Source organism: Podarcis gaigeae (assembly GCF_964106915.1).
Source record: "Podarcis gaigeae genome assembly, chromosome: 16".
NCBI lineage: Eukaryota > Metazoa > Chordata > Lepidosauria > Squamata > Lacertidae > Podarcis > Podarcis gaigeae.
The window spans coordinates 27,564,269-27,588,861 of NC_139693.1; the positions used below are offsets into that span (position 1 = coordinate 27,564,269).

A 24,593-nucleotide genomic window follows, 5' to 3' on the forward strand; every position below is an offset into this window, starting at 1 on the left:
CAGGATGAAATGTGCTAAGAGGAAGGCATGTTTGGCAAACCCTCACCGTGATCAACTCCCACCCAGAAACCTATGTCCCAACTGTTGGAGGATGTATGGATCCAGAATTGGCCTCCACAGTCACTTACGGACTCACTGTTAAAACTGTGTTTATGGAAGATAATCTTTCTTGGGTACAAGTGATCGTCAAAGAAGCAGCAGCAGCATCTGTTTAGCCAGTGTGAGAACAGGAATGCAGGACTTTTTGTGTTTGCTTTGGAAGGTCAGCTAAGCATTACAGGAGTCGAGGCACTTATCGGTCACATCCCTGAAAGAGCAATTTGCAGACAGGCTTTGGGAGTTTTGTGCATTACCGGGTGGAGCTCCCCCCCCTTCCAAAAGAAGTGGCAAAAGATTGGGACCCCATTTTTCTGTATACCCGAGATCACCCATCAACCTACAGCATCACTCCTCATACTCCGCAGAAGCTGCTTAACTCTTTGCAGGTGTATTCAGCACAGATACATAAGCAGATCTAAGGGACCCGTAGCCCTCTGGAGGTCAGTGAGCTCCATCCTCCTATTGGCCCCAAACTGGATGGCCGGTATAAAGGGGGGATGTGAGATACAGTCCTCCAGCTGTTGGAGCATAAGATCCCTAGTCCAGAGCATAAAAGTGGCTGGAGTGGACCGCTTCTGCCCATTTCAAGCCTCTGGTGGTAATATGGGCTGTGTGCACACCTTACATTTAAAGCACATGCCTCCCAAAAAGAATCTTGGGAACTATAGTTTACTCCTCATAGAACTACAATTCCCAACGTCCTTAAGAAAGAGTGACTCCTGGGATTCTTTTTGAGCTGGGGGGGGGAGAGATCATGTGCTTTAAATGTCTAGTATGCCAACAACGTTAGTACCTCTACTGAACTAGCCGCAACAGCGAGACCCAGCAGTCTGCCATCTCAAAGGCCCCTGTAAAATAGAACAACTCCTCCTCCTCAATCTTGTTAGGGCCATCCTCACTCCCTATCACAGAAACACTTTGCACTTGCAGAGCTTCCACCAGAGCTTTTATTTGCATATCAGAAACTGGATGCATGCAACAGGCTCTGCTAAAAAGACCCATCGCAAGGAAGGCGGGGGGGGGGGGGAGAGAGGAAGGAAGAGGTGGTAGTGATTGCCGGCAAACACAAGGGGGCAGCAGGTCCACCAGGTGGCTGTGCAGGAAGGAGCAGACTAGGCAAAGGTGGAGCCGTTCCAACCCACGTTAGCGGCGTTCATGTCACAGTAGTTGATGTAGACTCTACAAAAGAAGCAAAACAGCAAAAATCAGCCCAAGAGAGCACCAGTGTTACACGTGGCTCCCACACCTGCCCAGGTAAGGCAGGGATGGGGAACGTGTACCTATTGAGATGCTAGGACTCAAGTGTGGTCACGAAGCAGGAGTAACGGGAGCTGGAGTTAAGCGACACACATTCCCCCATCTTTGCTGGAGGAGAATCCTAACACTGCAAGAAATGACTATTAGTTCCTGACAGTCTTGCTTCCCTTTCATCATGGGATCTCTGCACTGCTTTTGATGAACATAGGAAGCTGCTCGATGAGGCAGACCATTGGCCCCAGCTAGCTTTTTAGTTTGGTGGGCAAGCAATGGCTCTCCTGGGTTTCAGCAAGGAGTCTCTTTCAGCCTGACTTAGAGATGCTCCTGCATGCAAATATTCTCCAACTGAGATGCAGTCCACCTCCCTGTGGTATTTTACTGCTGTGGAGAACCTAATACAGTTGTATTGTGCCTTGTACAGTACAGTGGTGCTTCAGGTTACAGACTTCGCTAACCCAGAAATAGTACCTCGGGTTAAGAACTTTGCTGCAGGATGAGAACAGAAATCGTGCTCTGGCAGCACGGCAGCAGCGGGAGGCCCAATTAGCTAAAGTGGTGCTTCAGGTTAAGAACAGTTTCAGGTTAAGAACAGACCTCCAGAACGAATTAAGTTCTTAACCTGACGTACCACTGTACGCCTCTTTCTGGAAACTCCTGGAGCAAAGCTGGTGCCAAACCTATTGCTGTTTTCCTTTGGACCACATCAGCAAGGTCTTGTTGTCTGGGCAGCCCAGGACCTCAATACACACTGCCCAGGCTTGTTCCCCGGGGAGGTCACTTCTGTGCTGCTGACATGGTCCTTCCTGCTCTTTTGTGCTTTTTTAGAAATGTTCCCAGACACGCGTTCAGCAGTGACCAGCCCCTGGGCTGCTTGGCTTTTAGCCATCAGACAATAACACCCTGCAATTCAACAAAGATGCTCCCTTCCCAGCCAGCAGGGCCTCTCGGCTTGCAGCTCACCTGTCTGCAGGTATGTGCAGGTGCTTGGTCAGCAGCTCACACAGCAGCTTCGTGTAGGCCTTGTTCTGCTGCCCGCCAATCTTGCCGATGCTGTGGAGGCTGCAGAGGGCACAGGGATCAGAGGAGCCTCCGAATGACATCATCTGGTCAGCCACGATATGGATGGCGATGTACTGCGGAGGGAGGCAGCAAACGAAATACTTTTATCGCTGTGCCTGGCGGTTGAGGTTTTGGAGCAGGAATTGCTTATACAAATCTTTAAAGTTGTTTGTGTGTTGTTGTTTTTTAAAGTGGCACCTAGCGGTGCAGCAATAAAACTGCTAACACGTTTGCAAAGCTAAAGCAGTTTACAGTATTGAGATGTCTACCTCGCAAGGGGTTGGGCTGGATGGCCTTGGGGGAATCTCTTCCAAATCTACAATTTTCCGAGTCTGCATGTGTTTGCACGCGCCCACCCTTTCTACAAACTCGCTTCCTCCGCCCGGAAATCTCTGCTAAGGGCCCTCCCTGGCCCAGATTCAGGCGCCCACCTCAGCTTCCCAGCCGACTCGTTACTGCCACCGGCAGATGGAGAGCTAGTTGAATGAAAAGGCGGGCAGGCGGGACTCTCCCGGTTTGGAGATCAGATGTGGAAAGAAGCCCCTGAGCGCGTGCAGAGTGCCACTCCTTCCCAACCCCCTCTCACCTGGGCTGGCTTGCCGGTCGCCTTGGCTAGCTGCTGGGTGAGCTCTCCGAGGAGACTCTCGGGCACAGCGTCCCGGCTCACGTTGGTGTTGACCACGAACATGGGCATCTTGGCTGCTTAAGCGTCTTGCTGGCTGCAAACTGCGTGCAAAATGGGAGCTGCCTCCCCGCTTTGTAGGGCTGCGCCCGAGAGCGCGCCGGGAACTCCTCCCTCCCCCGCGCTCTTAAAGGGGCCGCAGCTGCAGCAGGCGGAGGGGACAGCAACTACAGCCCTAAGCGAGTACCCCCCCGGGGGGGGGGAGAGGGGCTGCCCAACGGGGCCGTGCTTGGCTGGGGCTCCGTTTCTGGAGCTGCTGGGAAGGGAAGGGCGCGAGGATGCGGCAGGCAGACCGTGGGGCAGGATGGTCGGGTGGGGGGGGGGGCGCCTGTGCCAGGCTGCACGTACCCAATGCCCGCCCGGGCGAGCCACGTGCTCGGTGCCCTCCAGGCGGGCTGGGCTGGGCGAGACGGAGGGAGGCCCGGTGTTGCTTTCAGAGAGAAGCAATGGATGCTGATCTGCTCTCGCCTTCAGCTCGGTGGGTTTCCCGGTGATGCAGAATATGAAATCAACGTCAGAAGGCACTCTTCTTGCAGTAGGGTGCCTGCACGTGGGATCTTCCACAGCTGTGTCCTTTCTTAGAATGCAGTGGTACCTCGGGTTACATACGCTTCAGGTTACAGTGGTATCTCGGGTTACATACACTTCAGGTTACAGTGGTACCTCGGGTTACATACACTTCAGGTTACAGACTCCGCTAACCCAGAAATATTACCTCGGGTTAAGAACTTTGCTTCAGGATGAGAACAGAAATCGTGCTCCGGCCGGGCAGCAGCAGCAGGAGGCCCCATTAACTAAAGTGGTGCTTCAGGTTAAGAACAGTTTAAGGTTAAGAACAGACCTCCGGAACTAATTAAGTACTTAACCCGAGGTACCACTGTAGTAGAGTTGGAAGGGATCCTGTGGATTCTAGTCCAACCCCCTGCAATGCAGGAATATGCAGTTTTCCCATATGGGAGTTGAACCTGCAACCTTGGCATTATCAGCCCCACACTCTTAACCAACTGAGCTATCCAGCATACATTGATCCTTGCCCTGTTTTGGGACACTTCATTCTGTCTGTCACTCTCCTACCCTGTTTTCCCTTTCCAGCTGTCAGTCTGCATTTCCGGGCTGCTGAACCTCTTGAGACCACATTCATGGGGGGGGGGGGTTGTTTGTTTGTTTTGTGTGGGGGCTGTACTGCTGCAATCCTTGAGTTACCCCTAGGCCTGCTGGTTACCCAGTGTGGTGTAGTGGTTAAGAGCGGTAGACTCGTAATCTGGTGAACCGGGTTCGCTTCCCCGCTCCTCCACATGCAGCTGCTGGGTGATCTTGGGCCAGTCACACTTCTCTGAAGTCTCTCAGCCTCATTCACCTCACAGAGTGTTTTTGTGGGGGATCAAGGGAAAGGAGATGGTTAGCTGCTTTGAGACTCCTTAGGGTAGTGATAAAGCGGGATATCAACTTCAAACCCTTCTTCTTCTTCTTCCCTCTGGTGCACAAATTTTGCCATTTTGGTGACCAGGGAGGGGGCGAGAATCATAAACCGCACTGAAATCCAAGAAGGATGAAGGATAGGATTAAAAAAGAAAGAAAAAGAACGACTCTGATTGGCAAATCATAGGGTATTCTAAACAGAAACCTGGAAATGGGCATCAGTTTTGCCAGACTTGCTTGTAGTACAGGAGACCGACTTTAAGCTGAAACACGTTTCATTTCTCCTTATGAAAATGCTGTATCATGGAGTGTGAGAATTGGGATCCCAAGGGTCATCTAAGTCCAGCCCCCTGCAATGTAGTAATCTTTTGCCCAACATGGGGCTTAAACCCACGGCCCTGAGATAAAGAGGCTCATGCTCTACCAACTGAGCTATCCCAGCTGTATGGAGTACATCGCTCCCTGTTTCCCCACTCTCAATATTTACTGAATGAGCCAACAGCCTGTTTAGGTAGAGGAGACCCCCCTCCCCTATCCGACTGCAAATAACAGGAATACAAGATGCCAAAAATCCCTGAAGGAATGCAGTGCTTCATCAGGATAGTTAAAAAGCAGCCCACCCCATACAACTAAAGGTAAAGGGACCTCTGACCATTAGGTCCAGTTGCGGACGACTCTGCGGTTGCGGCACTCATCTTGCTTTACTAGCCAAGGAAGCTGGCGTACAGCTTCTGGGTCATGTGGTCAGCATGACAGCCACTTCTGGCGAACCAGAGCAGTGCACAGAAACGCCATTTACCTTCCCACTGGAGCGGTACCTATTTATCTACTTGCACTTTGACGTGCTTTTGAACTGCTAGGTTGGCAGGAGCTGGGACTGAGCAACAGCTCACCCCGTCACGGGGATTCGAACTGCCTACCTTCTGATTGGCAAACCCTAGGCTCTGTGGTTTAACCCACACCACCACCCACGTCCCCTACCCCATGCACATACTGTGCCACAAAACCAGTAGCCAAGGAAGCAGCAGCAACCATCCTGTTTGGTACACGGTCTCCTGCTCTCACTTATGAAGAAGGCCCCAGAGCAGGGGTCTGCAACCTTTAAGACAAAAAGAGCCACTTGGACCCGTTTCCGAAGGAAAAAAAACTGGGAGCCGCAAAACTCGTCATTATAAAAATAACTTTTTTGTCACTTTTTTATTATTTCTTTGTTTGACCCCTCAGAATTACTCCTCCTCATAGAAATAAACGTTAAATTAACAAGTTACCTTTTTGTGTGTATGTTCTTCACTCTTCTTCAAAACAGTGACCAGCATACATGCCTCCTTTCAATGCAGTGACCAGCGTACATGCCCCTTACAATGTAGCGGGCGGGCGGGCGGTAAGGTGACGTCGGGACGGTGCGTGACTAACGCACGCAATGCCCCCATGCGACGTCACAGCCAGTACAGCGCCCGCCACAGTGGGGAGTGTCGGGGTGCACAATGCGCCTCCTCCCCTCGCTAGTATCCGTCCCGGAGCCGCAGCAAAGGTGTAAAAGAGCCACATGCGGCTCCGGAGCCGCGGGTTGCAGACCCCTGCCCCAGAGGTTTGGAGGAGGGAGGGGGATTCCAGGCATATTTTTATGTATCTCACTGGCTTCTGCTTTTAGAAGAGGCAGATTGAAGGCGACACTCCGCATTCTGGTTTAAAAATAATAATGGCACAGGGTAATCCTGATTTTCTGCATGAGAAAGCAAAACCCAAAGGAGAGTCTGATGTCAAAACCAACAAGCACCAAATCCACCAGGCATTGTCTGGGTGAAGAATCTGCTACCCAACACCCACACTCTGTTTTCTCTGTTGCATCCTTTTGGAATGCAACTTCAGGTGAGAAATATGACCAGATGATAAACAAAGCAACAACTTGCAATCGAATGGGTATGATTCAAAAGGAGACGCAAGTTGCAGGTTGCTATGCCGGGCCTATTGGGAGGGGTGGGGGGAATAAAAAATAAACCGTAGGAGGTACCTTTGTCAATTAAAAGTGCACAAATAATTGAGCAAGCTTGGTGGACGTGCCCAAGGATTAAGGCTTTCTGGGAGATGATATATAATGAAATGAAAAAGGTATTTAAATATACCTTTCTGAAGAAACCAGAGGCCTTTCTCCTGGGCATGGTCGGCTGATTGGTGTTAAAGAAGGATAGAACTTTCTTTATGTACGCCACAACAGCAGCAAGAATACTAATTGCAAAGTACTGGAAGACACAAGATTACCCACCTTGGAAGAATGGCAGATGAAAGTAATGGACTATATGGAACTGGCGGAAATGACTGGCAGAATCCGAGACCAGGGAGAAGAGTTGGTGGAAGAAGACTGGAAGAAATTTAAAGACTATTTGCAGAAACATTGTAAAACTAATGAATGTTAAAATGATGTCGGAATGAAACGAAGCGGTTTTTAGTAATAAGGTTAAAAAGGAATATGTAAAAATGGATTGATAGTAGATGAAAATATAATGATATAATATGTTAAGATAAGGAACTAAGATAAAACAAAGAGGGAAAGGATTTGCTGAATTAACTATTCAAACTGGAATACAAAAAAGGGAGGTGTGAGGAAGTCATGGAAACAAGTAAATGAATTGCAAGACATAGAAAGAGGGATGTATTTTTAACTGTTTTTATTTTTTCTGTATTTTGTATTTTTCTTTTTTTCCCCTTTCCATTCCCCCCCCCCCCCCCGGTTTTGTAACCTTTTTTCTTGGAAATCTTAATAAATATTTTTTTAAAAAAAATAATAATAATAATTGAGCAAGCTTTCAACCTCCCCAGAGGTCTTTTGAAGATTAGATGTTCCTGGAATTGCAAGACCCCAGTCTGCACTTTGAAGGAAGAGGCATTGTGCAGACAGGGAGAGAGATTCTATAGCTATTTAGTAAGTGAATAAATGAATAGACTAATCATAGAATCATAGAGTTGGAATAGACCACAAGGGCCATCGAGTCCAACCCCCTGCCAAGCAGGAAACTGCGTCCCTCTTGTTCCCAGTAAGGAAGCTCACGGAACCTAACCATCATGTAAACCATAATGTAAAAGGAGAAATGGATGGGGAGGGAAAAGGAAAAGGAAAAAATAACTCGGCCATCAGCTCTTATGTCATGTAAAATATCTAACCGGCTTTGTGAACTGAGAGATCAGATCCTCTGCAGGAAGAGAGAAACACTTTGGGGGTGTATAATTAGTCCGTATACCTACAGAGAATGAGATTCTATGGGAGTGAGCAAGAAAGGTGTGGTCAGTGGTGCTGTTGACTTTTTACAAGGGAGCGATAGTGATAGATTGAGTTTATCTCCAACTGGATTTCCACCCACCTCTGGTTATCGCCTTCCCAGATGCCCCACCTACATTGCACAGGACTAAACCTGGCATCAGTTTCTGGCTGCATAAAGAGCCTAAATATACAGGAGTCCGGGTGGAAAGGAGGGTCACCCTGTGGGGTGTGTGTCTGGGGTGGTCACTGAGCGGCTGATGGTTAGGTTCCGTGAGCTTCCTTACTGGGAACAAGAGGGACGCAGGTGGCACTGTGGCCTAAACCACTGAGCCTCTTCGGCTTGCCGATCAGAAGGTCGGTGGTTTAAATTCCCTAGATGGAGTGAGCTCCCATTGCTCTGTCTTAGCTCCTGCTAACCTTAGTTCAAAAGCACGCCAGTGCAAGTAGATAAATAGGTACCACTGCGGTGGGAAGGTAAACAGTGTTTCTGTGTGCTCTGGTTTCTGTCCCAGTGTTCAGTTGCGCCAAAAGCGGTTTAGTCCTACTGGCCACATGACCCAGAAAGCTGTCTGTGAATAAATGCCATCTCCCTCAGCCTGAAAGTGAGATGGGTGCCACAACCCCATAGACACCTTTGACAGGACTTAACCATTCAGGGGTCCTTTACCTTTACTGTCACCTTTTACAGTGACTTACTGCCAAGGTCCTTCTGACCGATCTCAGGTATTACCAGGGACTCTTATGCAGCAATGTCAGATAGGCATAGGGAGCCTGCATGCCCGATTTGGCTAATAATAATAATAATAATAATAATAATAATAATAATAATAATATTTATACCCCACCCATCCGGCTGGGTTTCCCATAAGGCTGTTTTGCTCCAGCCATACCCACTAGGTGACCTAAGTAGTAGTAGTAGTAATAATAATAATAATAATAATAATAATAATAATAATAATTTATTATTTTTACCCTGCCCATTTGATTGAGTTGCCTCAGCCACTCTGGGTGGCTTCCAGCACATATAAAGACATAGTAAAACATTAAATCTGCCTTCAGATGCCTCCTAAAAGATATATAATTACAGTGGTACCTCAGGTTACATACGCTTCAGGTTACATACGCTTCAGGTTACAGACTCCACTAACCCAGAAATAGTACCTCGGGTTAAGAACTTTGCTTCATGATGAGAACAGAAATCGTGCTCCGGCGGTGCGGCAGCAGCAGGAGGCCCCATTAGCTAAAGTGGTGCTTCAGGTTAAGAACAGTTTCAGGTTAAGAACGGACCTCCGGAACCAATTGAGTACTTAACCCGAGGTACCACTGTACTCATCTCCTTGACATCTGGTGGGAGGGCATTCTACAGGGTTGGTGCCACTACCAAGAAGGGCCTCTGCCTGGTGGAGGCAGTAAAGACAACTGTGAAGGGACACCTAGGAGTCTTAATTCCTCTCCATTTGTTCCCGGGCATGCAATGCTTGCATTCAGCACCTCTTAAATTTGGTGCCAACACATTGAAGGCCCTGCTGGGATCGGCCGTGTTCTGGAGTTCCCTCTGAGTCCAGCTGAAAGCGGAGCTTGGAGTCATCACCACTGAACAGCTACGTCACAATGTATGGTGAGCAATAGCATGATGACATATTTTTTTTGCCTCCAGCCTCTGGCACTACAGAGAGAGTTCTAAGAAGCCTTTGCAGAAATAATAATTGTTTATTTCATTTATACCCCACTCTTATACACCTTCTGCATTCAAAGCAACATACAGCAGAAGTAAACATTACAAAACCCAGAATCGAATATAGCCACAACTGTGGGGGCGCCAGATGACACTGAATGAGTTAGGCCTGCTCCACAGAGAGTGCAAGGAGTGAGGAATCTATGACTCTCCAGCCATGGTTGGACTCCAGATCCCAGCCAGCATGTCCAACGAGCAGGAATGACTACAGCTACAGTTTCCTCCCCATTACACTAAACCGTGGTTTGTTTAACAAACCATGGGTTAACAAGTCATCCCACAGAAAATTAAATAAGCTGTGGCCTCCTTCTCCAATATTTGACTTGTTTTTCAGTTGCTTTTGCCTTTTTGGTTTGGTGAGGGTTTTTTTTTGTCAAGGGTTCAAGCAAACCATGGTTAAAGACACGTTAGACATAACACCAAACCAAGGTTCATAAGCCAACAACAAACCATGGCTTCAGATTGCAATTTGTTGGGAGTAAACAAACCATAGATAACCTGTCTCTCATGAGAAACAGGATGTAAACTGGAAACGGGATGTAAACTGGTGAAATGTCCCATCTTGGCTGAAAGCCACGGGCAGGCTGTTGTTTTCTTTGCATGGGCAGAGCTGGTGACTCTTCCCCCTCCTCTCTCCCCTTCCCCAGAGCTGGAGGTTCTGTAAAAGGGGTGTTAGAGCCTTGTGCAGAAGATGGTTTCCTGGGGAACTTTATTTTCAGCAGGAAAAACTTGTTTCTTTCCATAATTCAGCTTATTAAACTCTGCTGTAATTTCCATGATAGATTTCCCTTTTGTTTCCGGGAGGAACAAGAAGATGAAAATGCCTGAGGCTGTAAGGATGCCCATGAAGATCAGGAAGCAGAAGGGGCCGAGATATTCCTAGAAAGAGAAGGGAAAGGTTAAGGAAGCTCGTGTTGCATTCTCAGAACCCTCCTTGCAAACACTTGGCCAGTGCAGAGATTCATACAGAGCAAGATCTCATCCACCAAGCAGGTTCTCCGGCCCATACAGGACACCTGTAATTTTTTGGGGAAGTGAACGTCCCGTTTTTCACTTTCAAGCAATTGCATGCAGAATCACCCATGTCCTCATCAAGGCCTTATGTGCCCGTTGCAGTGGCATAGCGTGGGTTGTCAGCACCCGGGGCAAGACAAGTAATTTACGCCCCCTAACCCCTGGATTTTAGCACTCGAGTGCGAGCGCGCCCCCCAGATGTTGCGGCCGGCCCCCCTGCACCCCCCAACGCTACGCCACTGGGGCTGGGGGCGAGCGAAGGAGCCAAGGACCCCCCCTTAAGGCTCAGCCTCTCCTCCCCCCGGCCTGGTCCGGGGGTTTCCAGCCGCGCTCCGTCCTCGCCCGACCCCAACCCCCCGCGGCTGAGACTTGCGCTGAGAGCCGGAGCCAGCGGCGCCCCCTTCCGCAGGGAGACCCTGGTCCGCCCGCCGGCTTCCTCTCGGAGGGTTTTGGGGGTTGGGGTTTTGGGGAGCGCAGGGCGCGGCGAGGCCCCTCGGAGCTCTCCTCCCTCCCCGTCGTGGCTGGGCCGAGGGGATGGCGGCGGCGGCGGGGTGCGGAGGCTGCCCGTGCCCGGCCAGGCGTTGGTGGCGGCGTCAGCGCTGCTGCAGCGGCTGCTCCTCCTGCGAGCAGTGAGTGGAGCGCAGCCGCAGCGGCGGCGGCGGCGGGGGGCGCGCGCGCGCTAGGGCGCAAGGCTGGCGGTGGTGGCGGGGAGCCTGGCGGAGGAAGGAACTTGTCCCTTCCCTCTGGACTCGGGCACCCCCAGATGTTGCGCCCGGTGTGGCCGGCACCCCTGGCACCCCCCACGCTACGCCACTGGCCCGATGTCCCGTGGCAGGGTTGATTGTGTGGGACTTGGCGGGTTGCCTGTGGCCCGTGGGCTGCCTCACCACAATGAACGGAAAGATCATCCCAAGCAGGAAGAGACCCATCCAGTTGATGAACCCCACGATCACAAAGGCCGACGGGCGGAAGGTCTGGTTGAAGATCTCAACCATCACGGCAATGGTGGCTCCAGCTGGGAAAGGCAGAGAAAAGCTAAACAAACAAACAAACAAACAAACAAACAAACAAACAAACGCGCAGTGGGCCCAATTCTTTGCAGCTGGTCTGCTTCAGACATTATGCGGGGAGAATAATAATACAGTGGTACCTCAGGTTACATATGCTTCAGATCACAGACTCCGCTAACCCAGAAATAGTACCTCAGGTTAAGAACTTTGCTTCAGGATGAGAACAGAAATTGTGCTCCGGCGGCGCGGCAGCAGCAGGAGGCCCCATTAGCTAAAGTGGTGCTTTGGGTTAAGAACAGTTTCAGGTTAAGAACGGACCTCCGGAACGAATTAAGTACTTAACCTGAGGTACCACTGTAGAATCAGAACTAATCTGATGCTCTGTCTCTTGAGACCAGGGCCCTGCGGGATCTGATCTCTTTCCGCAGGGCCTGTAAAACAGAGTTGTTCCACCTGGCCTTTGGCTTAGAATCAGTTTGATTCCCTCCCCCTCTTTCTTTTTCCTTTCTCCTCTTATGAAGAGATTGCTGCCTAATTGTTTTAATGTTGTATCTTAATCTTTTAAATTGTATTTTAATCAACTTGTTTTTATTATTGGTTGTTAGCCACCCTGAGCCCGGTCTTGGCTGGGGAGGGCGGGGTATAAATATTATTATTATTATTATTATTATTATTATTATTATTATTATTAATCTAGTGCAACCCTTTGCAGTACATGAATCTTTTCCCCAATGTGGTGCTCTAACTCAAGACCCTGAGATTAAGAGCCTCATGCTCTACCAACTGAGATGTCCGCTTTGAGACCTCGCTGTGCCTGCAACCTCACCCACCCCGACCAGGTCCTCTGCGGGTGGATGAGTGGCTGCTTTGCCAAAGGCCAGTGTGGGCTGGGTGCCACCAACCACCTCTGCACCACCCACCCAGCACCCACAGGTGTCAGGATTGGCAGAGACCTGACCAGATACCTGGACATGCCTCATCCCAAACTCTCAACAGCAGGTGCTGAGTTGGAAGGATTTGGCCCAGTAGGAGCTGGGCACTCCCACACCTGTATACGGATCTGGGCCTGGTTGGACAGACCCCAGTAAAAAAAAAAGGTAAGTCCAGTCAAAGGTGACTATGGGGTGTAGCGCTCATCTCTGCTTTCAGGCCAAGAGAGCCGGCGTTTGTCCACAGACAGCTTTCCGGGTCATGTGGCCAGCAGGACTAAACCACTTCTGGTGCAATGGAGCACTGTGATAGAAAGCAGAGCGCACGGAAACGCCGTTTACCTTCCCGCCACAGCGGTACCTATTTATCTACTTGCACTGGTGTGCTTTCAAACTGCTAGGTTGGCAGGAGCTGGGAGAGAGCAATGGGAGCTCACTCAGTTGCGGGGATTCGAACCGCCGACCTTCCGATCGGCAAGCCCAAGAGGCTCAGTGGTTTAGACCACAGCCCCACCCGCTGTCCCACAAGCATCCAGTGCACACCGCAGTACAGAAGTGGCAAGGCCATGCGTGTGGACCATGCATTTGCGAGCCTTGCTCCCTTCCCTCCTTGCCTGCCAGGCTCCCCCAGGCTCCATCCATCACCCTCCTAGCAGGCTGCTTGTGTCCCTTCTTGGATGGGGCTGCCAGGGACCTTTCCCCCACCCTCGCCCCCAGAGGTACTCACAAGGCCCAATCCCATAGAAGAGCACAAAGAGGAAGATGAGGACCACACTGAAGTGGTGCATCCAGGAGAAACGGTGCTGGGAAGAGAAGAAAAGGGTCCTCTAAGCGGGAGTGGAAGGATCCAATGATTCCTGTTGCAAAGGCAAGCAGAGGAGAATTGGGGGTGCCCAAGCCGGCTCCTGGGGGTGCCAGTCCCTTGAGGGCCAGGGGCAGAGAGGGATGTCTTAAGGAGGCTTCTGAACTGTGTCCATTATTATTATTATTATTATTATTATTATTATTTATATACCTATACCCGGGGGCTCTCTAGGTGGTTCACAGAATAAAATCAAGATATAAAACCACAAAATACATAATAAAAAAATAAAAACAACAACCCAATAGCCCCCCACAAAAAAACACATTTTAAAAGGGCATAGGATGTCCATCAGATCAACCAAAGGCCTGGTTTAAAAGAAACGTTTTTGCCTGGCGCCTAAAGGTGTACAATGAAGGCGCCAGGCAAACTTCCCTGGGGAGAGCTTTCCACAGATGGGGAGCCACTGCAGAGAAGGCCCTGTTCTTGTGTTGCCACCTTCCGGACCTCTCGAGGAGGAGGCACACGAAGAAGGGCCTCAGAAGATGATCTCAGGGTCCGGGTAGGTTCATAAGGAAGGAGGCGGTCCTTGAGGTATTGCGGTCTTGAACCATTTAAGGCTTTATATGTCAAAACCAGCACTTTGAATTGGGCCTGGAAACTAATTGGTAGCCAGTGCAGTTGGACCAGGATCAGTGTAATATGCTCAAACTGTCTTACTCCAGTGAGCAACATGGTCGCTAAATTCTGCACCAGCTGAAGTTTCCAAACCATCTACAGAGGCAGCCCTATGTACAGAGCTGTCAACCGTCCCTTATTTGGCAGGAAACTCCCTTATCCCAGCACCGTGTCCCGCTGCTGTCCCTTATTGATGATGTCTCTTAAATTTCCCGGGTTTCAAAGGAAACAGCTCCTCTCCCTCCCTCCCTCCCTCCCTGCCAGCCAGGGAGGAGGGAGGCTCCAACTGTGTTGCTTGGCTGTGTTGCTCACCCAATAAGGAGTCTAAGAACGACTGGGGGGGTGGAGCTTGCATGCCTTGCGCTGATCAAATCGGCCGTGTTGCCTGGGGACTCGCCTTTGCTCAGCGCTTCCCAGCGGAGAGATGACGGTGGTTTTCCTTGCTGCATCCCTTTGCCGGGTTGCTGCGCTGTGGGAACCACTGCTTGAGGCTTCGTTTGGCTGATGGCTGGGCTTTCTGCCTTTGGCTTGGAGGGGCTCAGAAGTTGAACATACCTGTGCTTGGAAAATCCCTTATTTTGGCTGCTGATCCCTTATTTTCGAGGCTGCTGGTCCCTTATTTTCAAATCTGTAAGTTGACAGCTATGCCTATGTATAACGTATGGCAGTACTGTAATCTAACCTGACTGCTCTCTTCCCTGTCACTCCACTGCTGCCCCACATCTTAGAGGACCCCCAACCTCCTTACCTGGAGCGAGAGGGTCAGGGTGAGCAGAGCCAGGACCAGGACCATTGCAGCGTAGCCCCCCCAGAGCAGAAGTTTCCGTCCAAAGCGCTCAATGAGGGAACTCTGGAAGGCAGCAAAAGGAGGGGAACCTCAGACGACCTTGCTAGGGGCTGGGGAACTACATGAGGGACTCTCCCCATTTTGGGAGCACCCTTGAACTTACGCACAGGATGGACGAGAGGCACTCACACATCCCCACACCCAGAGCGATGTACGGAACGAGCTCCTCTTCAAACCTGGCTGTGCGGAAGACTTCAAAGGAGTAGAAATAGATCTGGAAAAGGCAGGAGGAAGATGAGGAGACGTGGGGCTAGTTTGCAGGAGACGTTTTTGCCTGCAGAGCTCCATGTGTGCAGAGGCTCCCTGCCTGTCCCCGTTCCCTTCTCTTAGAAGGCAGGTGGCCTGCGGTACACACAGCACGGACACCTCCCTGCCTACCACAGAATCATAGAAACTGCAGAGTTGGGAGGGAGCCCAAGGTTCATGTCAGGGAACTGCCATCAGCTCAGAGGCGAGAGGTGGAAGGGCAGTTGTGTTATAGGGAACCTCCGAAAATCTTGCAAAGCAGTTCCTCCTCTGGCCAGGAGGAAAGCCCCACCTCCAGTGGAGAGGAGGTGGTGGGACCAGGGGATGCTAGGGAGAGCCTCAACACCGAGCCTGAGCAAACCGGAGAGGAGGGAAGTACCCCTTTGCCAGCACCCATTCTGTGCAGTAGGTTTCGGCACAGGGAGTGGAGGAGCAGGTTGGGGGTCACACTACTGTTATGCTGGGGAAGGTACAAGAACCGAACACTCCCAGATTCTGCTAGCGACTAAGCCAGACATGAACTTGCGACGCTCTTGACTGTAAATAGTTTTGCACTAAGAATAAAGCCTGGAAAAGACAGGTCGGAGTCTTAGAATAGAATAGAATCATAGAGTTAGAAGAGACCACAAGGGCCATTGAGTCCAACCCCCTGCCAAGCAGGAAACACCATCAGAGCACTCTTGACATATGGTTGTCAAGCCTCTGCTTAAAGACCTCCAAAGGAGGAGACTCCACCACACTCCTTGGCAGCAAATTCCACTGTCGAACAGCTCTTACTGTCAGGAAGTTCTTCCTAATGTTTAGGTGGAATCTTCTTTCTTGTAGTTTGGATCCATTGCTCCGTGTCCGCTTCTCTGGAGCAGCAGAAAACAACCTTTCTCCCTCCTCTATGTGACATCCTTTTATATATTTGAACATGGCTATCATATCACCCCTTAACCTCCTCTTCTCCAGGCTAAACATGCCCAGCTCCCTTAGCCGTTCCTCATAAGGCATCGTTTCCAGGCCTTTGACCATTTTGGTTGCCCTCCTCTGGACACGTTCCAGTTTGTCAGTGTCCTTCTTGAACTGTGGTGCCCAGAACTGTTTGCTCTCGAGCAACCACACCATCACCATCACCTGACAATTCATTTAGTCCACCCCCCTGCAATACAGGGATCACATACCCCTCCCTCCAGAGAACTGGCATGGGGCTTTGGATATGGCCTTCTTGTTGTTGTTGTTTTCAGGCTCCTTGGCGCTCGCATCTGCCCCAGATTTGTCTCCACTTATAGAATCATAGATCCCTAGAACTGGAGAGTCATCTAGTCCAGCCTCCTGCCAATGCAGGAATCTTTTGCCCAACGTGGGTCTCGAACCCAGGACCCTGAGATTAAGAGTCTCGCGCTCTACTGACTGAGCTATCAAGGAAGCCTCCAGGAAGAAAGGTCTCCAGCCAGAAGGATGCAGATAATGCATGACCACTGCTGCTCAGGTGCAAATGACTCAAAGCAGGATGCGGATGGGATCAAGGCCCCTCAAATCACTTGGCTGGCCTTTTGTTCTCTGCGCCTTGACTGGTGCGTGTGTATGTTGGAGGGGGACAGGGGCATCTTTTGCTCTGCCTCGGGTAGCAAAATATATTGGGCCCACCCTGCGTGAGCTGACCTGCCTGCTGAGCCTGCAGACACAGGGCAGATCGACACTCATGGTTTAAAAACGTTAGGAAAGGGTTAAGAAAACGCTTCAAAATGTAAGGGTCATATTACTTCCGGGTCGGCGCCATCGCCGAATGGCGGACTCCCTCCGAGCTCCGGAGGGAGCCTGCTGGGTAGGGGTTGGGTCCTGCCGCGCCGGCGACGCGGGGACCCTCAAAAACCATGGGCGGTGATGCCCATGGACTTGGTGACTCGGCGGGCACCGTTTGCGCCCCCCCGACCCGCGAAGGAGCCTTTTTAAAGGCTGCGGAGCGGGTGACGGGGTGTGTGTGTGTGGTGCTATGAGTCCACTGCTTCCCCTGCCCAGCGAAGCCGCATGCCATTCAGCGGAGAGCAACGACTTCTTTGGAAAATTTTGGATTTGGATTAAAAAGAACAACCGGTGAGTAAATTTATCGGACTTAAAAGGAAAAATTTGATTTATGAATTTGGAGCGAGCGGGGGAGGTGCACAAAGGAAGTCCGCCCCCCCCCTGTTGTAGATGTTTTAACGCAAGGATTTGACAACTAAGATCGAGAGATGAACTTGGTTTTTTTGAAAAAAATTAATTTCACGAAGGGAAATTACAATAATTGTGCTGGAGGAGAAGATTGGTTTGTGAGAACTAAAATGCAACCCCCCCGGGAACCGGGAGCGATCCGTTATGAGAGACTGGTGACGAGACACAGAAACTTTGACAGCTGTCAAAGTAGCTGTCAAAGCAGGAAAATAAAAGAGAACTTTGTTACGATGGCTTTGCTGGTTAGATTTGTTACAATTTGGACATAAATTATTGGAAATAAAGGCAACAAGTTATTTGACTTTTGGGTCTGATCTGGAAAGAAATTAAGTTACCATATTCCCTCTAGAGGGAGGTTGGGACATTGCAACAGTAGCAGCAAGTGGAAAAATACTATGAAATTGAGCAGGATTTGTTATTTCTTGGGAAAGCTGCAAAAACGAAGCATTATTTTGTCTACAGAGGTTTCTACACTAAAGGAGACAATGGATTTATCTATTGAAGAAAGGAAGGGACTTGACGTAAGTTTATGTTCCTGAATAAATAAAGCCTCTGTGGAGAACAAGAAGTTTCTGAATTAGAAGGTTTTTGCAGCAGAACAGGAAAAGAAACCTGAGGAATAAGAGCTGGCCTAAACTCGAAGTTGGAACATTTGGGACATCCAGACTTTAAAAGGATCAAGAAACAGAACTTGAGTTATACTCTTAAACATAGAGGTCTGGATGGAAGAAGAATGATCTTTTCTGAGAGTTTCTCCGAGATTGGACTTTCTGAAATCAAAAGCTATCAAAAGACGGCAAAGTAGAACTGAGACATGGACGTGGGTTCTCCAGTCTGGCAGTAGACAGATGGATGAACTTTGGGGATCGGAACCGGGAAAAGGGGGAGGGAGATTTGGAATCCAAAGGCTGTAAAATTACATATTTTTTCTTTCTTTTCTTTTTTCTTATTTCTTCTGGTTCTATGAAAATAGGGGAATTCGTGGAAGGGAATTGGGGTCGAGCTTAGGGAAGCATAAAAATCTTAAGGAGAAATGGTTAAATAAGATAAATTAATTTTGAATAAATGGGTTATTTATAATTATAATAAGGTTTTAAAATTTGGGGTAAGAATTTGTGGAATTAATTTTATGGAATGTGAATACGAGAGGGGGAGGGGGGGGAAGTCCGGGAAAGATGTCAACGAAACTAAGTGTAAACTTTATTCTTTTCTTTTTTCTATCTTTCCTTTTTTATTCTGGAAACTTTAATAAATATCATTTTAAAAAAAATGTAAGGGTCATATTAAAGGTAAAGGGATCCCTGACCATTAGGTCCATTCGTGGCCGACTCTGGGGTTGCGGCGCTCATCTCACTTTATTGGCTGAGGGAGCCAGCGTACAGTTTCCGGGTCATGTGGCCAGCATGACTAAGCCGTTTCTGGTGAACCAGAGCAGCGCACGGAAATGCTGTTTACCTTCCCGCCGGAGCGGTACCTATTTATCTACTTGCACTTTGACGTGCTTTCGAACTGCTAGGTTGGCAGGAGCAGGGACCGAGCAATGGGAGTTCACCCCATCGTGGGGATTCAAACCGCCAACCTTCTGGTCGGCAAGTCCTAGGCTCTGTGGTTTAACCCACAGCGCCACCCGCGTCCCTTAAGGGTCATATTAGTCATGTGTTATTAAAATGTGACAGCAGAGGGTACTGCAGAGCTACTAACTATCTTAAACCAGGTGGATCTTTTGGAAAAGAAACTGCCATTTTAGAACAGTATTTCTAATATTTTTCTAATTACATTTTACAGGTGAGTGTAGATCCAGCCACAAACTGGCCATGGCTGGGTTGGGTTACAGCAACCCTTCTGCTCCCCACCAGGGAGCAAGTAGACTCTCCTTTGCTGGTGCCTGTGGTCCTCCAGATGTCCCTGGACTACAAGTCCCACCATCCTTGTCCTGCTGGGTGCAGAGGCTGATGGGAGTTGGAGTCCAGCAGCACCTGGAGAAGAGCCACCATAGCTGTTCCCTGTTGTAAAGTCTGCTTGATCCAAAAGGCTGTGTGACTCCCCTGGAAGCCTCCGCGTCCCCCAGGAAGCAAAGACTCAACTGCGTTGATGCCACAGAGCTGCAAGGTGGTCATGACTGTGATCATCACGTAGAGCTGCCAGCGGAAGGAGCGGGCCTTCATCAGCTCCAGGACGCGCAGGCTCTTGGTGGTGGCCACGGCAGACTTCTCCTTCTTGAGGTCCTCAATCTCTGCTTGGTGGTCACCTTCGCCCCAGAGCTGCTTGATGGCTGCGGTACAGAAGGAAAGAAGGAAGAATAGGCCTGGCTCTACCCAAAGTGACCCTTGGATCAGCTCAAGGGGCAGATCAATCCATGGCTACCAGGGCAGCTCTCTACCAGCTCCATCTGGTACGCAGGATGAGACCCTACCTGCCTGCAGACTGTCTCGCCAGAGTGGTGCATGCTCTGGTTATCTCCAGCTTGGACTACTGCAATGCGCGCTACGTGGGGCTACCTTTGAAGGTGACCCGGAAACTACAACTAATCCAGAATGCAGCACCTAGACTGGTGACGACTGGTAGTGGCCGCCGAGACCATATAACACCGGTCCTGAATGACCTACATTGGCTCCCAGTATGTTTCTGAGCACAATTCAAAGTGTTGGTGCTGGCCTTTAAAGCCTTAAATGGCCTCGACCCACTATACCTGAAGGAGCGTCTCCACCCTCATCGTTCAGTCTCTTGCCTTCTGTTCTGCTCAATTCACTATGTCGTAATTGCAGTGCCCTGCAGTGCCCCCTAGACTAGATGCCCGGCAGAACCAGTCGTGCTGCTCTAAATCCACCTCTGGCATTTGCGAGCCCTGCTCAAAGTCATGGGCAACCCTGGAGCCAGCCTGTCTCAGTCCTAGCCCTGCTGCTGCCAGCCAGTCAGGCTACCTGCCTGATCTCTCCAGATGGCACGGGGCTCCTACCTTTCATGAAGGCTTCTTCATTGCCCTTCTGGATCAGAAGGTAGGATGGGGAGTCGGGGAAGCAAGGGAGGGTCAGTAGCTGAACCACTGCAGTGAGCCCACTGGAAGCCAGTAGCAAAGGCCACAAGAGGTCACTGCCCAACATTTCCCTGAGAGAATAGAAGGAGGAAGTCAGGGGACAATGGCGTACAGTGGTTTTTTTTGTAAGCGCCTCCCCTTCCTAAGCTGGTTAGGAGCATCCTGGCTTTGGGGAAGGAGGTGCCAGGCCTCTGAAAGGATGCTGGCACCCTCCTGCCTCCTTCCCAAAGCCAAGTGAGCTTTGGGAAGATGGCGGAAGGGCTCTTGGACCAATCGGAGCATCACTCCTCCCTCCTTAAGCCAGGCAGAAGCTTCTTGGGCTTTGGGAAGGAGACACCAGGGGAACATCTAGGGGACTAGCCTAGTCCCTGTAGTCCACTGACCTCACGCCACTGCAGGGGGGTGTCATCATCACAGGACAGCCCCCCTCCAACAGGAGCACAGGCCCCCGGTCCCTCCTCCGAAACCCACACATTCTTTTGAGCAGCCCAGAATTCAAAGTCCCAAACCCAAAGCGTGCGGCTTTAGAACCCAAGGTTCTAATTTAAGTTCATGTGATTTTTATTCAACACAATCCAAGTCCCAAAGGCTTTCAGCCACACTGTTCTCAAGCATCTTTCAGGCAGCACAGAGGAGGGGCTGCACTTACCCCAAGCCCATCACTTGTCCTGAGACTTTCCCGAGGGTCAAAAAAACAGCCACGGTGGCATTTGTAAATCCGCGCAGCTTCTTTGGAGAAATCTCTCCCACGTATTGAGGGTGTATGTTGAAGGAAAACCCTTGGGAAAGAGTGGGGGGCGTGATAGAGAAACACAGTGAAGAAAATTGCAAAACCACTTGGTTTCACTGTCTCCAGCTTCAAGGTAAACTCAAACGAATTATTATTGGCAGCTGTTGCATCTGACCTGCTAATGCGTCAGCATGTAGCTGGGTCATGTCTTAGCAGGTCTCCAACCTGCTCCCCGCTCCACAACCCAGCCCAAGTGCCTTGAAGCTCAGCCATCTAGGTTTCTAGGTTCAACCACCCCCCGTTGAGTTCTGCCAAATGGGCCAGGTTAAGCTAAAGAGACGGCAAAAATTGGGGAAGGCTGGGCAGGATTCTCTCCCTGCACAAACAATGCATGTTGACTTATAGCATCTCCAAATGAACCAGCCCCCTGCATCTCCCTCCTGCCACTGGAATTTCTGATAAGAAATGCTTTAAAGACCAATTTAAAAGACCAACATTGTACAGTGGTACCTGGGTTCTCAAACGCCATGGTTCTCAAACACCGAAAACCCGGAAGTAAGTGTTACTTCCGGTTTTCGAACGTTTTTTGGAAGCCGAACGTCCAATGTGGCTGTTGGCTATTGTTTCTAGGGTGCCTATAGCAATCAGAAGCTGCGCCTTGGTTTTCAGACATTTTGGAAGTCAAATGGACTTCCAGAACAGATTAAGTGTGGTGCTTTTGTTTTTGCTATTTATTTTGCATTTTTGTTTTTGAGGCTTTTTCGCTTAATATGTTTTTGTGACTGTGTGGAACCCAGTTCAGCTGCTGATTGATTGATTGATTGTGTGACTGTGGAAATAGATAAAAGCCCCCCAACCAAACAATGACTATCATCAGTGCAGCTAAGGGGGAAAAAAAAACTTTTATCTACTACAATATTGTCTTATTTATTTTATAGTACAGTGCATTGATTATTGCTTTCATTTTATGGATCAATGGTCTCGTTAGATAGTAAAATCCATGTTAAATTGCTGCTTTAGGTGTTGTTTTTAAAAGTCTGGAACAGATTAATCCATTTTGCATTACTTTCTATGGGAAAGCAAAACTTGGTTTTGGAACACTTTGGTTTTGGTATGGACGTCCAGAAGGGATTAAGTTGGAGAACCAAGGTACCATTGTAATTTAAAAAGAAGATGATACTGATGTGAAGATGATACTGATTATGAAGGAACAAAAACAAAATGCCCCCGGAAGGTTGTGGTGACTTTGCTGCAAATGCCAGGACGCTTCCTTCATACCGATGCCGAATCCGTAGAGAAAGCGCCCCAGGAGGATCATCTCGAAGGACCCGGCCATCTTGCTGAAACCCATGAGCGACGCAGCTGCCAACATGATCAAGTTGGTGAACATCTGGCATTTCTTTCTGCAATGGATGGTTTGGGAAAGAGTGTACATTCATTAGCTACAACCCATAGCTATTCTGTATCTATCCTGTTGTTTCTCATGGCCACTTTTTGGCTTGCTTTCAAACTGCTAGGTTGGCAGGAGCTGGGACTGAGAAACTGGAGGTCACCCCGTCGTGAGGATTCAAACCGCTGACCTTCCGATCAGCAAGCCCTAGGCTCAGTGTTAGAACCTAAGATACCTTGGTGGGTATCTGGTATCTCCATGAGAAGTATAGGCAGTGAAAAGAGTAAATATGGAGAAGGGCTGGCCAACATATCAACGGTTACTAATAAAAGAGCACGTTGATGTAAAAATAAGACCCAGTGGTCCATGTATGGACCTTATGCATGAACTGACTAGAGAATGAACTGATTCACTGGCTCTTCTGCTTTTTCCATTGAACTTTATGAGACTTCTGCTGAAATCTACAATTTGATACAGTGAATAGTATACTTTATTTATTCAAAGGTACAGCCGGTTACGTCTTGTGTGTTTATTGAGTACAGCAACAACAGGCACGTGTGGTTGTTTTGCTTTTTTGTAGGACTGAGAATAAGAGGCATCTCTTTGAATTAGACCCCCCGGCACCAACTTTCAGAGCATTGGCCTGGTGGGCTTGAATCCTATGTCATAGATTTAGATGTGCACGGAAGCCACACATCGCCTTAGGGAAGGACTTACTTCCGATATTTTGTGGTCAGGTATCCACAGCAGACGCTTCCCAAAAGCCCCCCTATGCCGTAGATGGAAACGATGAAGGACCAAAGCAAGAGGATGGTCTCCTGTGGGAGAGGGGAGCCATGCCGCTCCAGCCAGGTCTCGTTGATGAATTTTTTAATGTACTGCAAGCAAGCAAACAAAAAAAAATCATTGTGCGTCTATTTCCTTTGGCTTACAATATGAACAATAAGGGTGTCTTTCTGATGTTTTGTTGGGAGCTGCCCAGAGTGGCTGGAGCAACCCCGTCAGATGGGCAGCGTGTAAGTAATTCAACTAAATAACATCTAGATGTGCAACAATTCAATTCAAAACGTAACATCATGCTGCTGTTGTAAACAAAAATTGCCCTTTTCCCTTATGGGGTATCCAAGAGCCCATATAGAGTCCTTACATAGGTTCCCTATTGGTAGGAGGAAATAAGAGGCCAACCAGAGAATATTGAGAAGCAAAGCAGCTAGTAAGCTTGATCTTTATTGATCTGTTGCAACAGGGTGCTCCCCTCACACACAGGAAAGGAGGAGGAACCCAGAACATTGGTGTGCAAGGCCTTATAAAGACTTTTGAAATTGCCACCCTGTAGATCAAGATCACCCCCAGAAACATCATACATACATCACAGAAGGGGTGTAACCTAAGACCACCCCTCAGATACATCATACCTACATCACAGAAAATTTAATATTGTTTTTCTCCTGTTGTTGTTTATCTCCTGTCTGCCAGGTTACTTGATTGGATTTCCTGGGTAGCCTGGCCAGTCTTTTGTAATGATAAATACTTAGTTCCTGGGCCAGGTCACAGGCTCACACCCTATTCAAACAGACATATCCTTATGACAGGATTGGTGAAGGAAAAGACAATGGGGAGGCTTTTCCATTTTGACCTTGCAGAGAAAAGATTTGGTCAGTTCAGGAATCAAAATGGTTCCAGGTTGGCCTTCCTATGCTGATCTATGTATGTGCTTGGTTGTTATATTTATGAACATTACCATATCTTTAAGACCATAAAATTCCTATCACACTGCCATTCAGTGAACAAGGAATGCTGCTGATGATCTCACTCAGTCCAAGGCTCCCCTCTTGCGGCCTTGACAGTTCCAACCTAAGGAATGCAGGACAGTTGTGGTTTTTTTGGCTTACCAGGGAGGGGTAGTTGATCACAGAAATGTGAAACCCATATGGGAAGCTGCCACCTATACCCAGAACAAAGATCATCTGGAACAATCCGCGATATTGAATCTGTAAAGACAAAACATATCTAGAAGGGCATCTCCTGGTGCCCCACAGTGGGAAAAATACACAGACAAATTCTACAGAAATGGCAAATGAACAAACCCAAATGTTCAAATGCTGGAATTTACCACGAGTATTTTCATTTTTTTTAAAAAATGTATTAGGTAATTAATTCTATAGTACATGATGAATAGCTGGCCAGTAATGATAAGGTGGCGCTGTGGG

General features: G+C 49.0%; 2 protein-coding genes across 2 annotated transcripts; both read right to left on the minus strand.

The window, feature by feature from the left end:
* Positions 1-1,028: 1,028 nt before the first annotated feature.
* On the minus strand, positions 1,029-3,194 carry MIF (macrophage migration inhibitory factor). The gene is made up of 3 exons (XM_083715440.1): positions 3,002-3,194; positions 2,317-2,489; positions 1,029-1,278 (listed from the first exon to the last, which is right to left on the minus strand). Exons 1-3 carry the CDS (start codon positions 3,107-3,109, stop codon positions 1,212-1,214), a joined length of 348 nt encoding a protein of 115 aa, XP_083571566.1. The 5' UTR covers positions 3,110-3,194; the 3' UTR covers positions 1,029-1,211.
* A 6,268-nt stretch (positions 3,195-9,462) lies between these two features.
* Positions 9,463-24,501, minus strand: LOC310834140 (solute carrier family 2, facilitated glucose transporter member 11-like). The gene is made up of 11 exons (XM_083717589.1): positions 24,276-24,501; positions 23,101-23,261; positions 22,272-22,396; positions 20,913-21,042; positions 20,186-20,334; positions 19,314-19,501; positions 14,891-15,001; positions 14,689-14,790; positions 13,188-13,263; positions 11,409-11,536; positions 9,463-10,386 (listed from the first exon to the last, which is right to left on the minus strand). The coding sequence occupies exons 1-11, from the start codon at positions 24,348-24,350 to the stop codon at positions 10,180-10,182; spliced, it is 1,452 nt and encodes a 483-aa protein (XP_083573715.1). The 5' UTR covers positions 24,351-24,501; the 3' UTR covers positions 9,463-10,179.
* Positions 24,502-24,593: the final 92 nt, after the last annotated feature.

Coding starts and splice junctions, on each gene's coding strand:
- LOC310834140 (XM_083717589.1), bottom strand. CDS start 24,350: ATGATCTTTGTTCTGGGTATAGGTGGCAGCTTCCCATATGGGTTTCAC. Junction 19,502..20,185: donor TGAAGAAGCCTTCATGAAAG/GTAGGAGCCCCG, acceptor TCTGTACCGCAG/CCATCAAGCAGCTCTGGGGC. Junction 13,264..14,688: donor CCCTGACCCTCTCGCTCCAG/GTAAGGAGGTTG, acceptor TTCTCTTCCCAG/CACCGTTTCTCCTGGATGCA.
- MIF (XM_083715440.1), bottom strand. CDS start 3,109: ATGCCCATGTTCGTGGTCAACACCAACGTGAGCCGGGACGCTGTGCCC. Junction 2,490..3,001: donor CGACCGGCAAGCCAGCCCAG/GTGAGAGGGGGT, acceptor CTCCCTCCGCAG/TACATCGCCATCCATATCGT. Junction 1,279..2,316: donor CTGCACATACCTGCAGACAG/GTGAGCTGCAAG, acceptor CTTCTTTTGTAG/AGTCTACATCAACTACTGTG.